General features: G+C 34.9%; 1 protein-coding gene across 2 annotated transcripts in view; it reads right to left on the bottom strand.

Moving 5' to 3' along the window:
- The window catches only part of LOC106869338 (serine/threonine-protein kinase 10), a 220,233-nt gene extending 204,315 nt beyond the window's left edge, over positions 1-15,918 (bottom strand). For both annotated transcript variants that reach the window (XM_089348059.1, XM_089348060.1), the window contains exon 1: positions 14,387-15,918. In XM_089348059.1, the coding sequence (XP_089204185.1) occupies positions 14,387-14,554 (168 nt within the window). In that variant the 5' untranslated portion in view covers positions 14,555-15,918. The remainder of the gene's footprint in view (positions 1-14,386) is intronic.
- Positions 15,919-17,253: the final 1,335 nt, after the last annotated feature.

Below are 17,253 nucleotides of genomic sequence, written 5' to 3'. Positions count from 1 at the left end.
AATACATCACCCTCAGGTGTTGCAATAATATTAAAAAAAATACTACCAATAACAGTAGAAACAATGGGAAGCTTTGTGACCCCAAATCAAACTCCATATATGGTATTATCAAATTACCATAGTTAATCTAATCTCAGGCTTTCAATTACATACACTTATATACAGCTATAATACAGCAGGGCAAAATGAATTGTAGATATAGCATAGAGCTCATGAGTTGATGTGGACTTGAGTTTTGCTCAAGGGTGAGAAAGTACTATGAATTAATAATGGAAAATATCCAAGTCAGAACTGGAAAGAAATGGTTACACATCAGATCAGAAAACAGTGAACCTCACAAAAAAGATGGAACATTAAGAAATTCTTTATTTTTGAGAGGTTGTAGTGATAGAGTCATCAAGGGCTATTGACATCTTGCACTTGCAAGATTTGGGGTTAATAGTTTACAGTAGACACAACTCTTTCATCTGAGTGGACTACAGCACTTGCACAAAAATACAATTCACCACTTAGTCGGTGCTTTGAACTCATGACCTTATGATCAGTAGTCCAACAGCCTGATAGTTTCAACTGGAATACAGACTTGCCACTTCATAAGAGTTTTATTTATGAAGTGTCAAATTTATACAGGAGAGAAAATGGGAAGCTGCAATATTTATATCCTTCCTAAGAACATTTATAAAATATGAACTTGTTCCAACAGGAACAGAAATCTTGTCCCAGACTAAGTTTGCTATGAACTTACCAACACCACATCCAACAAAGAATTACAGGTAGCAGAGAAAAACTGGGAGCAAGAATGTGTTCACATTAAAAGATTAGACAAGTAACTCTGTTATCAGATACTCAGCTACTGCATCTATACATGAACTCCTAATCTTGCACATTTTCAAGAAATATTAGTTTTTGTTTGTAACAAAGTACTTTGTACTCTACATTTTAAAGGAAATTGTTCAATTGTGATGCCCACACTTCCTCTAACCTTTTCAGTAGCTATATTTAAGTTAATAAACTCTTAAACAAGGAACACTGAAGCAAACAGAATTATGTGCCTTATCTATTTGACTGATTACATTGGTTTATGTCTGTAACTACTAGCTCATCTATTCTTGTCAAACCATCCAACCCATGCCAGTATGGAAAAAGGGAAGTTAAATGATGATGATAATGACACTGTTCAAGAACACTTTACATTAATATTGTTCAAATAGAATACAAACATGTCCAGAATCTGCTGCTACTGCTAATACTCATTTCAATCCTTCACCAACATTTTATCTTTTACTGCATTATTTTGTAACGGATTAAACCTAACTGAAGACAGATATTTTAAGTTTCTCAATTGTTTCTTAATAATTAAGTGGTTTCTTTCATTCATCCCAATATTTAAACATAAACCAATGTAATCAGTCAAGTAGATAACTTCACTCAGTATGTCAGGCCATCTACTAGAAATAAAAACCATGAAAAAAAAAAGCATGTTAATGTTACTTCCTTAATAATTAAAACTATCAAAAACTCCCATTACTGACACCTAATTGGAAAATTAGGTCTTTTGTTTTTTAATTTGTTTATAAAACAATTCTTATCTTCTATTTAATTTGTCTAGTACAATATTACAACACTAATTCTAAATAAATACTCATTTTGACAACAGATCACCATTTTCAAGCAACTTACTACTCAGCATGACAAAAGAACTTTTGCTAACAAAGCATTTGCCTTTGGTTGTTTTAGCTATCCATTTCATCTATTGTCAAGTGAAATTTAATTAGATATCTACTTAAGCTTCTCATTTTATCTTCCTTTTTCAAGGGACTAAAATTACTTTCTAAGGTCATATTAAATTCATTGCATATTTATTTCATTACAAAATTACATTCCAGCCTGCTTCAAAGACCTGGAAATACCAGGTCTTCAAAATCCATACCTTACATTGTTTTCATGTAATGGATTCAGGAAAGTATGTATTTAGTTTTGTTCTTAACTTTAAAACCATTTTGGTACTGACTTTGCTTTTCATCTTTCCAAAATCATTGAAATATGTACTAGGCATGTACTTGGGAGGATTAAATCAATTTGTGTGTCTCCCCTGCAAATTCATAAATTGTACCAATGTAAGAGACCAGCAACTTTACAGATTTCTTTTTACTGGGAATAATTTTTCTTTTTTCTATGCAAAAAAGAAGAAATTGACATCTGCAAATTTTAATGGTATTTTATGTAATAACATTCCTTCCCAAAGTCAACATAGAGATTAAGATTTCATTATTAAGGAAGGGAAATGAAAGATGTGCCCAAAGGTACAACAATGGTTTTCAAACATTATTCTAAATGTGACAACCCTGTTCTAAAATTTAGAGCTTAAAGCATGTAGTCCATTTCAAAGCACATTAAAGAGTTAGTTTGAGAGAGTACATGAAGTGAAACAACTATATAAAATTTATCATACTATTTCAAAATCCATAGTGTAGGAAATCCAAGTTGTCTGTAAACAAATCAGCTACCCATATTTTCACAAGCGCTATACACTATGCTCTAAAAAATTAGAGATTCAGTATCTAGACAAAAACCCAACTGAGTTTTTTTAATTAATGAATCTGAGAAAACATTTTCTCCCATGGCACACTAAAATACCTATTTTTTTTATCCCCCACTTTTACACAGCAGTCACAGAATCACAACTAGCCAGATCAATGAGGAACTAATTCATTAGTCAAAGGTTATATTGTATGCAGCCTTTCACTGATTTTATATTGCATACTTGGTAAATGTACAAACACAGAATAACCTCCCACAAGTTGTATCTAGATTACAATACTTTAGGTACTATGGATACTGAATAAATAAGTACTTCATCAGCTTCCAGAGCTAAAGTTTGCTAGCTAAACTTTTGACAATCTTACATTCTATGCAATAAAAACAGACATAGGCCACAGCTGACAACAGCACCTTCTGGAAAAGGCAATGAATTCAAAAACATATGGTTCACTTCAGAGTCATACCAAAACCATTTGTACAATGAAGAAATCCTTTGTTATCAAAAAACAGAATTGTTTTCAATGATATAAAGCCTATTTTCTATCCTATAACTAATACTGATAAAGTAATCAACTTCAGCTTGTAATGCTCTATCGCTGCTACCTCTTATTTGTAATACACAATTATCCACTTCAAAATGCCACCACACCTTGAATACACATACTGGCAACATAACTGGTGCACATTAAACTATACCTTTTTCGTCTTTGCTCTTAAAAATCTAACTACAAAAGGTGGAGTGAAATTTAGGGCTGAAAAGCAAGTTGAAATCATTCTCTTAATGAAGTACAAAGTAATTATTCAATCTTTTTTAATCTACCATGTCTGCAAAGATACAATTCTATTCAGAAAATCTGGAAACTCTCAAATGATCAATAATGTAATTAGTCACCATGTTAAGTAAATTAAAATACTACTAGTGTATATTTTTATACCCTCACTAAAACTGTCAGTAACTATGGTATTTGGGATGTGAAGTCTTATGTCTTTTAAACGAGTACACTTATCCATCAACCAAACTTAGTTAATTTAGCTATCAAGTCACCATATTAAATCTTCAAATCATTTTACTTACCATAGGATGAATTTTCTTATGAACCCTAGTAAAATTCAAGCCAACTTCCTACATAGTCATTAAGATAAATGCATTTAAAGTCATAAAGCTACAAGAATTTCAAAGTAAAAGTGAGGCTACCCTATACCAAAGATCTTTTGTGACAAATAATGACTTTTCACCAGGTACAACAAAGCAGTCTCTTTAAAAGTTTAGTACTTTATTTTCATTACAGAAAACCAAGTCATTTATTAGAACACCTAGAATAATAAGACACATATATAAATATGTCATGTATCTCCCAACTAAGCATTATGCAAAACAGTATGGGGAGCCTGACAGAAGTAGTCACTAGTTGTTTAGTCCTAAGGAGCTTTGATTGAGCAGGTCTGACCTATAGTCAAAGATGTTTCAACTGTGACTTTCACAACATTTTCCCATGTATAGAATAAAACAAGGTTACATTATCAAACATAACCTTTCATTACTTCTAGACAATAGAGAGTGATTTCAGAGATGTACAGATGTTATTTCTAGCAGGTCAAAGTTAACAGTAGTGTTCCTACTGAAACTTTCAGTTTTCTAGAATCAAGAATGGTATCATTAGTGCACCAGTAGATCAAAAAGGGTTATCCAATTACTGAAATTAGGCAGCAAGGAACAGCCAGTCGAAATGGTAGCAAGTGCATGATGTTTAGATGAATGAGACAGGACTGAAAACCCAAATCATGAACCTATCAACATTGCCAGCCTGCTATTAAGCCACTAACTTGAAACCATCAAGGTGAGAATGAAAATAACATTTATCAAAAAGCAAAAAGAATTTGCTTTAAAAAGATGAATGAAAGCAAAAATGCAATAAGACTTGTCATTGTATGGTAATAAATATACAAGGATTAGCATGCCAGAACATGATTCTTACAAGATCTAGCAGGATTTGCAAATAATGCTTTTACAGACTTCTTGAATTTTTGTTCCTTCAACCAAACAAGAATTATACAGTATACTAGAATTTACAAGATTTGACATGCCTCTAATATAAGTATTTGTCCCGAGAGAGAGAATTACCTTCATTACAGTCTAATCCTGAACACATGCAAAAATTGATTTTAAATGTAGATAGCTGTAATTCTAAAACAGCCAATGGTTATTGGAAACATAACACTACCAAATAACATTGACAGATAAGGAAGTATTTTCAGGCATAAGCGACTGAATGGGCTAACTATCCTGCTGCAGAATAAATGCAATTTCACATAAAATCACTCAAGTTTATGAAGACTAGAGGTGGTCTGGATAAGTAAAAGCTAATTGCTTTTATTAATTCACAGAAAGGTTAATGAAAAATATACTACTGAAAAGATGAGGAGAAATGACAGAAAAAATATTTAAACATTTACAACAAATAAAAATGAATACCAGACAACACAAAATTGCACAAAACTAACACACAAATATATTGTATGGTCCTCGAAGGACTTGAACATGAAACATCTAGCATGCTAAGTTTTTAAAAGATGGCAGAAGCACTTCAACAATAAAATATCCAGTAATTCTTTTCCGTTATCATCATAGACTTATCCCTTATTCTATTATTTGAGAGCATTAACTTTACAGAAATCTAATCTGCATCCACAAAATACAAGCTTGCATCAAATCAATGAAGAGTCTCTATACTGGCATTCAATATGCTTGAAATAGCAGTCAAATTTCACCACATTCTCTTAAAAAAGAAAACATTGGCTTATATAATCCTAAATACACAACTAAGAATAGAAGACAAGATCATTATGTCTGAAACAATTTGTAACATAAGACTATCATTAGGTCAAGCCTGAGGCTAAATAACAAGACGGCAACACTGCTTTATTTTGTTCTGTTTTTGTTGTGATTTTAATTTTCAGATAAAAAGTATAAAACACAACAGGCCTACTAACATTTTTCCCTACTCAATTTTCAAATAAATTATATATGAACAAAGACCTAGTTTTGTCAACTAATTAATCCAACAAGATGGTACAGTTTAAATTTCTATCAATTAATTCACTGCTGCTTTTTTTTTTTCAATTCTACAGATACACGAGAACAAATCACACCTTAAATAAATGGTTAACAATGATTCTAAATAAATCTTCTTGAAGTGTGTCAACTAAAACCATGCACTACATCCTGTTTGACCATGGTAAATGCTTCCAAACATTCAAACAATGACAAATATCAAAGTAATTAATTCTCTTAGGGTTTTTTTAAAGTAATTCTTAAAACATTTCTCCTTTAACCATTTTGTTACCAAATACCTGTTAAAATACACTGCCTTTGTTTTAATTAATTTTGGTATTAGTGAAGAATTTAATAAAATAACTTTACCATTATTAAACTGAAGTTTGGAACATAAACTAATATGAAATTTTTATGAGAGGTTTTAATTTAGTTCACTTTAAAATAGGAAGTTTGTAGCATAGACCCATGGGAAGTCTTGGGCAGTTTGGTATCAAAAGGGTAAACAGTTTGCTAATAGTGTTCTAGTGATGGCAAAAGTAGAACTGTATCTCTTCAGCCTCATTTTCTCCCTAACACTGCAGGTTCTCAGATGTTAGGTACTGTTACATGACAGGCTAACTTGTAGCGGCAACATTCCTAAATAATGGATGGTATTAGATATCATAACATGAAACAATCTCTCTCACCCACCTGTCTGAGTACACACACACACACACACACTTACAGGGTGAATGTGATTTAGAAAGAAATTCAGAGTAAAAACAAAATGTTTGTTACATTACATATAAATGAGCAAGCAAACATGCACAAATATACATATACACATTGTGTAGTTTTCTTCCAGTACACAGACATAGATCTACACTCCTTCCTAGATCAAACAATGCAAAAAACCAGTATCTCCATAAATTAATTATTCAAGCTTGAAACATCTAGTTCATCCTATTCTTAGAGAAGTGGTGAAATTATTATACATCTATATAGAGTTCACTTTCTCTTTAAAATATATATATAAAATTATATGGATATAGGCTATAGTCCATTAGCAATATAATGGACTATATCAAAAATTTATTTCACTCAATTATTGCATTTTCGTTTTTGTAACTACCTATTATATATGTATTAAAAGTCGAAAGTTTTTCTTCAGCCTGCAGACCCATTTGGCCAGAACTTATTCCAGTTTCTGTGGGGTTTAAGAAACTGGGAGTATGAAGTACCCCTCTGAACAGGATTCCAGTTTATAAAAGGCTTATTCCAACCAGCTATCACCGGTACTCATTTTCAGATGAGTGGACTGAAGCAATGCGAATCAAAGAGGGAAAATATCTGACCAATTCTGGAAATACAACATGTTAAGTAGATCTATTAAGCTATTTTTGAGTAGATCTACAGTGCAATCAAAGCCTATCTAACAAAGCATCCAGCCAGTGCTCTTGCCATGACCCCCCCCCCCCACTAAAGCCGTCTCTGCTCTTTGAAACAAACTAGTTTCATGCTGCCTTCACTAAGATAGTATAGTCTAGCATACGCTATATCTGAAGAAGAACAACACATGACTGAAATGTTTTTGATCATAGATTTTGACTTGACTTGGAGCCAACTTGGAGCTAAACAACAACTTCTGCAGTATTATATGTGAGTTATGCTATAGGGTAACACACTATGTATGAGGTAAGGAAACCAAAAGAATTAAGAAATTTTTAACAAAAACGGTTTTGGAATCACTGTTATAGATAAATAATGACAATCACTTAGTTAATCATAAAGTTATTATTGTATGTAAAAAAATAAAATCAGCATGTTGACTCCACTATAATAGTTTGCCAAATCAGATGGGATAAAAGTTAAAGTCAACCCAAACACTAACAGTTACTAAAAGAGGCAAAGCCAAAACTTATCCAATCCAGACTCTTTACGTAATTGCCATCTCCGTTGTTCTTATATTTAAAACTTCTCAAAAAAAAAGCCTTGGTTTACACTCCTCCAACTACACACATAAAAATGTTTGTAGCAATTGTATTTGATAATGGTTAGAAAACCACAGTATTTTTATTGATACAGGATAATGAAACTGTAAGACTCGATGAAAACCCAGTGTCTATATCCCCTCTTACACTCATTTTTGCACTCCATCACTACCATCTTTATCGTTTTCTCTACTCCCATCCACCCCTATATATAGGATAGCTATGCTTGTCTTTCTATCAGACCTGGCATAAAGCAACTTCCCACTCTCAAATACTCTCCCTCGCCACTTCATAGCAGAAGGTTTTCCTTTTCTTGTCTTGCCAGTTACTTAGGAACTTCGCTAGTGTCAGTGGCACAATAATGGCACCTAGTACACACTATAAAGTGGTTAGCATTAGGAAGGGCATCCAGCCATAGAAACCATACCAAAGTTGACACTGAACTTTGGTACAGCTCTGCAGCTCATCAGATCCTGTAAAACTGTCCAACCCATGCCAGCATGGAAAATGAACATTAATTGATGATAATTCAAGTAAGAGTTGAGGAACAAATACTCAGGTATTTTTCCTGTATTAGACAGCAGGTATCATTCCAACTTCATTGTGGTTGCCAAGAGCCAAGTTAGCAGTTAAATCTAAATATATAACCATGTTAGCTTCTATTGGTTTGATACTGTCAGTTCTCGTTAAACGAGGACCATTACCTATATCTTTAGAACCTCTTTCAGATTGATGAAATCAATAAAGTATTGTGTGTGTATTTTTTTGCGCATTTATTCATGCTTAGATGTATGTGGGTATGTTTGCATGTATGTATAATTACATATATGGGTAAGTACAAGTGCTGCACCTTTTCATACATGCTCTAAATGTGGGAGTGAATTCCTAGCATTGATAGACTTCATCAGCCATTTCTGGACCCCCTACACCAGAAATACAAACTGATCCTGAGTGAAGATCATCTTCGACAATGAAAGACCAAAAATAAGTGTCTACATCTGAATGTGTATGTGCATTCATTTTTGTGTATGCATATGTGATCATCACTATATGTTGTCTGGGGATATCACGATAATCAGCTTCTGATTGCTACAAAGTCAATACAGCGTGTGACAGGATTTTCACTGATTTATCTTGACACAAAGTTACACAAATTTGTAAAAGGGTGGGAAGGGGTGAAACCAGCTCAATTGAATCCCCTGCATTAGTAACATGATTGTTACTCATTTTCACTGACTGTGGATATAAAAAAATAGTTAATGCTGTTTGATTTTAACTTAGAGCACAGCAAGGTGAAATTAAATTTTGGTATGTTGGGCATTTAGAAAGGCATTACAGCATTTCTGAAAAACAATAGCTACCCAACTATTCACACTTTATTGTGATGTTAGGTGTTGCCAGAAATATCAGGTATTAAGCTTTTCCAACACCATCAATCTTCTTAAGGCTAAAATAGGTACAATGGAGAGATGTGCAATTCATTGTTGAGGGCAGTATAGACAGTGTATAGCTGACAAATGTTTCATTAGTATTGTAAGTGTTGAATTTCAAAGCCCATGCAGGAAAGAAGTATTACAACAGACACCCAAAGGAGTCAAAACTGTTAAACTCCAAAAGGTTTTAGTATGCTTATGGGAATTTACTAGTCTTTAAAACTATCTCAACTAGCTTGGCAGCCATACAGTATAAACATGCAAGAAGAGGTTGATAGTTCATGATGATGATGATGATATGAGCCATATCCTAAAATAGTAGATAACGAAAGTGACAAGATAAAAGTCAGAAAAACTGTTGTTAAGAAGTGGCAGACTTAAGCGAAGTGATAAAAAGAAATTTTAAATAAATATTCAAGCGTGGTTGATGCCAGTGCCACTGAATTGATCCCGTGCCAGTGGAAAGTTAAAAGCACCATTCGAACGTGTCGTTGGCAGTGCTTGTTTGACTGGCTCCTGTGCCGGTGGCACATAAAAAGCACCATTCGAGTGTGGTCAATGCCAGTGCAGCTTGACTGGCCCTCATGCCGGTGGCATGTAAAAAGTACCATTCGAGCATGGTCGATGACATTACTGCCTGACTGGCCCTCGTGACGGTGGCATGTAAAAAGCACCCACTACACTCTCAGTGATTGGCATTAGGAAGGGCATCCAGCTGTAGAAACTTTGCCAGATCGGATTGGAGCCTGGTGCAGCCTTCTGGCTTGCCAGCCCTCAGTCAAACCGTCCAACCCATGCCAGCATGGAAAGCAGACGTTAAACGATGATGATGATGTATTTTAGGAAAAATGAACTCATCCTAAGAAAAGTCAGAAAATATTTTAAAAACTCAGTAAGCTTTTGTTCTTCCTGAGTTGGCATTTAGTAGTGAGCCAACTCAAATTTTGTAATATCCATTCAATATCTCACTCTTGTGAGTTCAATTCATGCCAACATCAAACTGACTTTGTATCGTATCACTCAAGGAACCATTAAATATTTAATTAACTATATTTCTTTCCCTATAAACTAGCCAAATGCTGAATCAGAAGAAATAATTTTTTCTTAAGAGAGTCAGATTATGCATAACAATATTTAGTTGTGTCTTTTTAAAATTCTGAGATCAAATCATGGTGAAATCAGCCTCCCTTTTTATTCCACTGAAAAGGAATAAATAGCAGTTCCATACTAGGGTCAATTTAACCAGCTACACCCCACTTCCCTACAATTTTTTGTGCCAGTGAAAGAAATCAATACTACTAACAATGCTCTCCATCTTAAAGCTTTATGCCTGGTTAAGAAATTATCACAACTACAGCTATGTGGATTATACTACTACTATCTCCACCTCAAATCACAACCTTTTCTATTAGAATGAAATAATCTTAAGATTAACTTCTACTGAATCCAAATAAACAAAAACATGGAGTATTGGCTGCTTTTAAATCTGGTTAGTGGAGAGAAAGCCAAGTATAGAAAAATGATAGTAGGAGACATAGTGCCAAAACAGAGCTGGTGGGAGGATGAGAAGGAGGGACACAGATGTATGTTATCAGACTGATGGTAGTAAGAAAAGTAGGTGGAATGTGATGAGGGAAACTGAAGAAGAAAAAGGTGATTAAGGGGGGGGGGGGGGGAGAAGAATAGGGAAAGAGAAATTGATGGCGATATGTAAGGAGATGCAAATGAAACTACAATGGGTTGGAAGGATTGTGGATGAAGGAAGCTGGAGAAAAAAAGCAAAAATGGATAGAGAGGAAGTAAAAAGAGCATTGGTAGAAATGAAGAGAGGGACAGTGATAGGATGGGACAGTGATAGGATGGGACAGTGATAGGATGGGACAGAGAAAATCTGTAGAGCAGGAGAGAAGGGCCGGAAAAAAAAAAGCAACAGGCGGTTGGTAGGGTTTAAAAAAGAATAGAAAGGTTGGTAGAAAATGGTAGGCGGGTTGGTAGAAAAGGAGAGGGAGACTGAAAAAAGTACAAACGGACAGGTACAGTAAAAAGAAATAGGTAAACAAGAGAGGAGTTTGATAGAAAGGGGCAGAGAGAAGGTAGGTAAAGTGAAAGGGACTGAAAGAAAGGAAGTGAAGGGTTAACATAGAATTTACAGATTTGGGATTCAGTGCGACCGAAATGAAGGGGTTAGCCTGAGTACTGTGTGGGTAAGACTGCAGCGGTCATGCTTCAGTGGAGAGATTTATCAATGAGCCATACACTGAGCAGCTGCTTAACTAACGATGACCCTGAAATGAACACTGATCAGCTGGCAACCTTCAAACAGATTGGAAAAATCGATACCAGAGCCAAACAATTTAAGAGGGAATGAAAAAAGAGCTCGTGCAAAGATCTATTTTAGAAAAAAAATAAAAAACATTGAAAACATTAGAAGTGCTGCTGAAGACCAGGTCTTTAGATTCTTTTGTATCAAATATCCGACAATAATATCTATTAAATAATTTCCTCACAAGGCCTCAAAGTAAAATAAAATCAGTTTTTGCCAGAGAAATATTAACCACCTCAACCAAAGTGGTAGTGATAGAGGGTGTATGCGAAAGAGTACAAAGATTGAAGGGATGAGTGCGCACGTGTGTAAGACCTTGTGTCTGTGCACTAGAAAGTGTGGAGATTCTCCGAGGTTGCAACGATACGTGGTGAAGCGACAAACATCGGAATAAGCCAAAATCAGTGATCTCTGACAGTAATGTCCTAAAGCCTTGTAAAGTTGCATGTATATAAGTATGCAAATACACACACACACAGCTATTACAGAGTGTGCGAAAATGCAACGGATGAGGGAAATATTATTTGTGTGCGTGTTTGTTGATATTTGTACACCTCTCCACCCAAAGAGTTTTAATGAAAGGCAATTAATCTTCAGTAACGTTTTTCGACATTAACAGATAATTTGCTCGGGATCGATTTATACTAGCTGAACATATCCAACAATTTTATCTGCTTCATTATATAAAATGTAAACCAACAAAAACATTTGGCCAAATAAATCACTTTCCTTTACGCATATCTCTGGTAAAAATCAAAGTCGTGAGTAAAATACAGAACGAAAGACAAAACAAAACACCTGCAGGTGAATTTTGCAGTTTGAGGCTACAAGTCAACCTTATTTAGTTGTCAATTACACTCACGTCGTCTTGGTTTGTGGCAAAAGAAAACCACATTTTTTTTTTTTTTTTTTACTTTACGATGACTAATTGCATACAGAGACGGATACAGTTGATAAAATTGATCCAAGTCATTATTATTATTACAAAGATAAGATATAGTTGATACCGAGGAGATGTTTTTGTTTTCACTTTAATCAAACCATGTCCCAAAGCGACAGAAAAATTACATGACATTTAAGTTGAAGGATTTTTGTTTTCCTTGTAATTGATAGGTGTGGTCGACAGATCCGATCACCAACAAAACATTACTGAAATTTTATTCTATCACCTCTTCTGTCGATACAGTAGAATGAATAATTTCTTTCGCCTATACATTTATAGAAAAGAACTGAGAGACTAAGTGAAACGTTTATGTCCAAAACGGACAGAAGCGGTCCAAAAGATATGGTTTCATCCGGAAACTGAAAGCGGATCACAAACTGAGCTTGCCGGAAGCGTACATATCTTCTCTGCAGAACTCTGCGCTTTTCTCTCACAAACACACTAGGCACGCTAGATCCACTCAAGATGTGCAGGAGGAGTCCATGCGTGTTTTACGATACAATTAACCGACACCAAATAGACTGGATGGACTTGTATTGCCGCGAAACGACAAATGGCATCAAGGCCAATCAATTCGTACCCCTCCTCTCCAAAAATACGTATACACACATATTTTCTTTTTAACTTAACAAACAATAAGACTTAGTAAATCCCACAAATAACCAATTTAACTGCTGAACGACACGAATAAGAAGTTTAACAAGTAGAAGACAATAGCGGTCCAAAAAACAAGATTTTTATCAGTTCAATAGACTAAAAACTGTAGCCACGAGGATATTCTGAAGTAGAGACATTAGCAGAAATTGTAGTAATTATTAGAAAGCAGTAGAACGGAGAAACGGTAAAATACCAAATTGAAATAAGGTTAACCCTTTGAAACCCTTTACATTTTGAGTTCAAATTTCGACAGGGAATGACTTCACTTTTTATTTCCCCCACCCAATGACAGTCGATAAGTACCAGTGAACATTCGATCAACTCTATAATCCTCTTCCTATAAAATAGTCTTCTCTTAATGTAACAAACCATCGTGAAAATGGAGCGGGGGATAGTAGAAGGGGTAGTAGCAGTATTAATAGTGGCTTTAAAAAGATAATAATGATAGTTATAGTGAGGTTAAAGATGGTCGTAGTAAAAAAGAGGTTCCATAGTATCTAAAGTTTAGATGGTTTTACTTCAAGAAGAGCAAGTTGTTATTCCATCAGTTTACATGTTTATGACTAAGTAAAACTCATGCACATACTTCCGAACGAACGAACATACACGCCTTAATCATTAAGAAGGAAGCAGGCTGTTGCCGTTTACGTCAAAACCACTTCATAATTATCATCATCATTGTCATAAGAAATTCAATCAAACCTAAACAATATATGACAATAAGATGGTAACGAAAAAACAGCCGTAGCTATGAGGATATTCTCATGGTGATAGCATTGAATAAAAATAAGTAATAGTGCTAGAAGTGGCGCTTAGAATATACAACCACTGAATTTCTACGTATCAATACCTTGGATTTAGATGTGAAGTTGATAGAATCAGTTCCCTATTGCATTGCTGATACTAATACTTATTTTATTGACATTTCATTTCCCAGGGAGAAAAAGTAAAGTCAAAGCAGTATTTGAACATACAGGCGTAAGACGGCTTAGATCCAATAAAATATCTAGACTAATAAGTAAAGTGTTACTACGAATCATTCTCACATTGGTACAAGGCTACATACATGTTGAGAGGTCGGGGAATCTAGTTGATTAAACCACATCAAATTTATTATAGGTATTTATTTTATGGACCCTGGAGGGATAAAAAGCGATGTTGGCTACAATTATATTTGGACTCAGAACGAAAAGAGAGATTGAACATCCGAACAACCTTCAAAGAATTTTGAATTTCACATAAGCACAAGGTCATAAATTAATAATGGTGAATTCGTTTGAATAACCGACAAAGTATAACTGGTACTATAAGATGTACAAAACAACAACAGAAGCGCAAGACTAAAAATTTTAAGAGACAGCTACAGTGGCGCCCTGTCGTTTCGACTACTCAACTGTCTTCGTCTTTCAAACAATATTAACAACAATAATAATAAATACTCCAGTAGGGTGTAGCTGAACGCACCTTGTATACTTTTCCGAAAGCTCCATCTCCCAACTCGCCGATTATATCCCAGTATAGTTTGGGGTCGACATCTGTTTTGATACATGGATGAATGTTCTTTTTCTTCTTCAAATCGTCGTCGGCACCACTAAGGCGGAAGATTTTCTTAAAGTTACTGAAGAATGACATAATGTCTTTTTTCTAGTGTGATATATAATTTGTACTTTTTTTTGTTGTGGTTCTTTTTGTCTCCGTTGAGAATGAATTTCCAACGAATTACGGCACCAACACCACTACTACTATATACACACACAACAAAATGAAATCCTGTTGTACTCCTGTGTGTGTGTAGCACACTGTTGAAATTGAGATACAAGCACGTAAAAGCCTACATGTGGGTGTCTGTGTGTATATATACAATTACTGGATCTTGTGTCACGATACAACACAACACACCCTTATTCTGATTGAATTTAGACGTTTGACAGAAGGAAAGGGAAAACACGACAGTTTGGTTATTGGTTTGTTCGATGAAGTATGTATTGACTTGTTTCTTAACTGGATGACCAAAACTGTAAAATCCCTTGGGATGAACTTATTGCTGAGGGGTTAGTTACAAATAATTTTGCCCACTCAATCACTCGTTCTCTTTGCTGCCGTAGGGTTTCAACTATTAGAGAATGTTAACATATGAGAGCAAAGGCGTTGTTTTCTTTTCTTTTCTTTTCTTTTTTACTTTCTTTAAATCCAAGTCCAAAATAACAGGAAATTGATCGTTGGAAATTACTTCTCTCTTTGTATATGAAGATGTGCGTGTTTCTCTCCGGTGGGTAGGTGTGGTAACTTCAAACTTGTAATTAAAGAAAATATTGGTATTTCGCTATATAATAAAACTGGAGTCTTTTTTTACGAGTGGAACAACGTCTTAGATTGACAGGAGTTGTGAGAAAACGGGATGTTAGGATGCTCATGCCTTCGCTAAGGGTATTTATGAGGCAACGTAAGTGGAATGGCTTCGACCGGGAATTTGATAACAATAACACTTCCTTCCGACAGTTCTGAAGTAACAAGCAGTATTATAAATATTATATGATGATAATAATATCAATAATAAACTGTTTTGTTGTTGCAGCAAGCTTTCAGCAAATCATACATTGAACTGTAGACAATTTCGTGGAAACACATTCAGTAAAAAGATATTTGGTTGCAGAGGTGGGCAGGGCTGTAACGCCAATCAACAATCGTTAATGCAAACAAAACAGAGAAGAGAAGACGATAGAAAAGGGGAATATACATGTATGTATAAGATAGATAGAAAATACCCTTTCGTTGCTTCAAATGAAAATATAATCCGGATTTTAAAAAAAAATGTAAATAAATTATCAGAGACGATTTCTTGTAGTCATGTTGTGTGTAATGGATAGAGGAAATAATGGAGTGTAATATATTCGGTTCTCATGAAGCTCTCCGTTGTGTATCACTCGGCCAGCCGCACCGATAATCTCCGATCACCATTCTCAATGTAGTTTTGGCAGCCATTTTGTTGTTTGACTATCCCGCATCATCTTCCCGTTTACGGCGCATGTCAACATATATCGCATCATGACGTCATAGCCTTCAGAAACACCTTTTCGCTTCTTCTTCTTTCTGTTATTTATTTTTCAAAGCAACCCCCTACCCCACTTTCCAAGCATATACCATTTGTATACACACACACACACACACACACACACATACTCACACACACTCACACACACATACTGACACACACTCACACACACACATATATGTATGTATATATATATATATATATATATATATATATATATATATATATATATTTTAGGCACACATTTTCTCACTACTTGCCAAAACAATTGTGTAGTGTTTTTTTAAGAGTGAGTGATTGGATTTTTGTTTTGTTTGGAGTTTTCATTTCCTGTTTCACCAATTCTCTGTGTTGCATAGAACTGCATATCTCTCTCCCCCTCCCCCTTCTCTCTCTCTCTCTTTCTCTCTCTCTGTATATATATATATATATATATATGTGTGTGTGTGTGTGTGTGTGTGCATGTATGTGCATATATATATATATATATGCACATACACACACATCATTATCATCAGCAGCATCATCATTTAACGTCTGTTTTCCATGCTGGCACGGGTTGGACGGTTTGACCAGGTTCCATTGTCTGTTCTGGCATCGTTTCTATGACTGGATATCCTTCCTAACGCCAACCACTCTACAGAGTGTACTGGGTGCTTTTAATGTGGCTCCAGCAATAAAGCTCCACATATGTAATAAAGTGAGTTGAAGAATTTTGAATATCAACGTAATAAGTGGGAAAAATTTCCTTGGGAATGTTTAAAATCTAAACTATCCATCAAGACTGAAATTAATTGAAATTTTTGGAAAATATAAACAACACTTTGTGCAAGCAACTTTGGTCTGTAGCCAATTGGTAAAAGCAACAGGCATGTTTCACACTTATTAAACTTCTTCAGCGAAGCATATTGTACTCGTAGCATGGATAATCTCAGTTAATAGGAGTTTTTGATTTACTCTCTTATATAAGTGAGACTTACTATATTTGTATTTAGCATGTAGATGCAAGATGACATGGTAGAGGAATAGCATGTAGATAGAGCTATAAAATATAAGAGGCAGGCCTTCCAAAGTTGGAGAAAAATAGCTAGAGAAGAAGCTAGATGTCAAATATACTTAGCAAATGAAAAAGCAGAAAAAGTAGTTGACAGTGTGAGAATTAGAAGCACTAGCAAAGCTACCCATATACAATCATCATCATCGCTTAATGTCCGCTTTCCATGCTAGCATGGATTGGACAATTTGACTGAGGACTGGCAAGCCAGAAGGCTGCACCAGG

Source organism: Octopus bimaculoides, chromosome 2 (assembly GCF_046866305.1).
Source record: "Octopus bimaculoides isolate indiv1 chromosome 2, ASM4686630v1, whole genome shotgun sequence".
NCBI classification, from domain to species: domain Eukaryota; kingdom Metazoa; phylum Mollusca; class Cephalopoda; order Octopoda; family Octopodidae; genus Octopus; species Octopus bimaculoides.
This window is presented reverse-complemented; position numbering and strand designations above follow the sequence as displayed.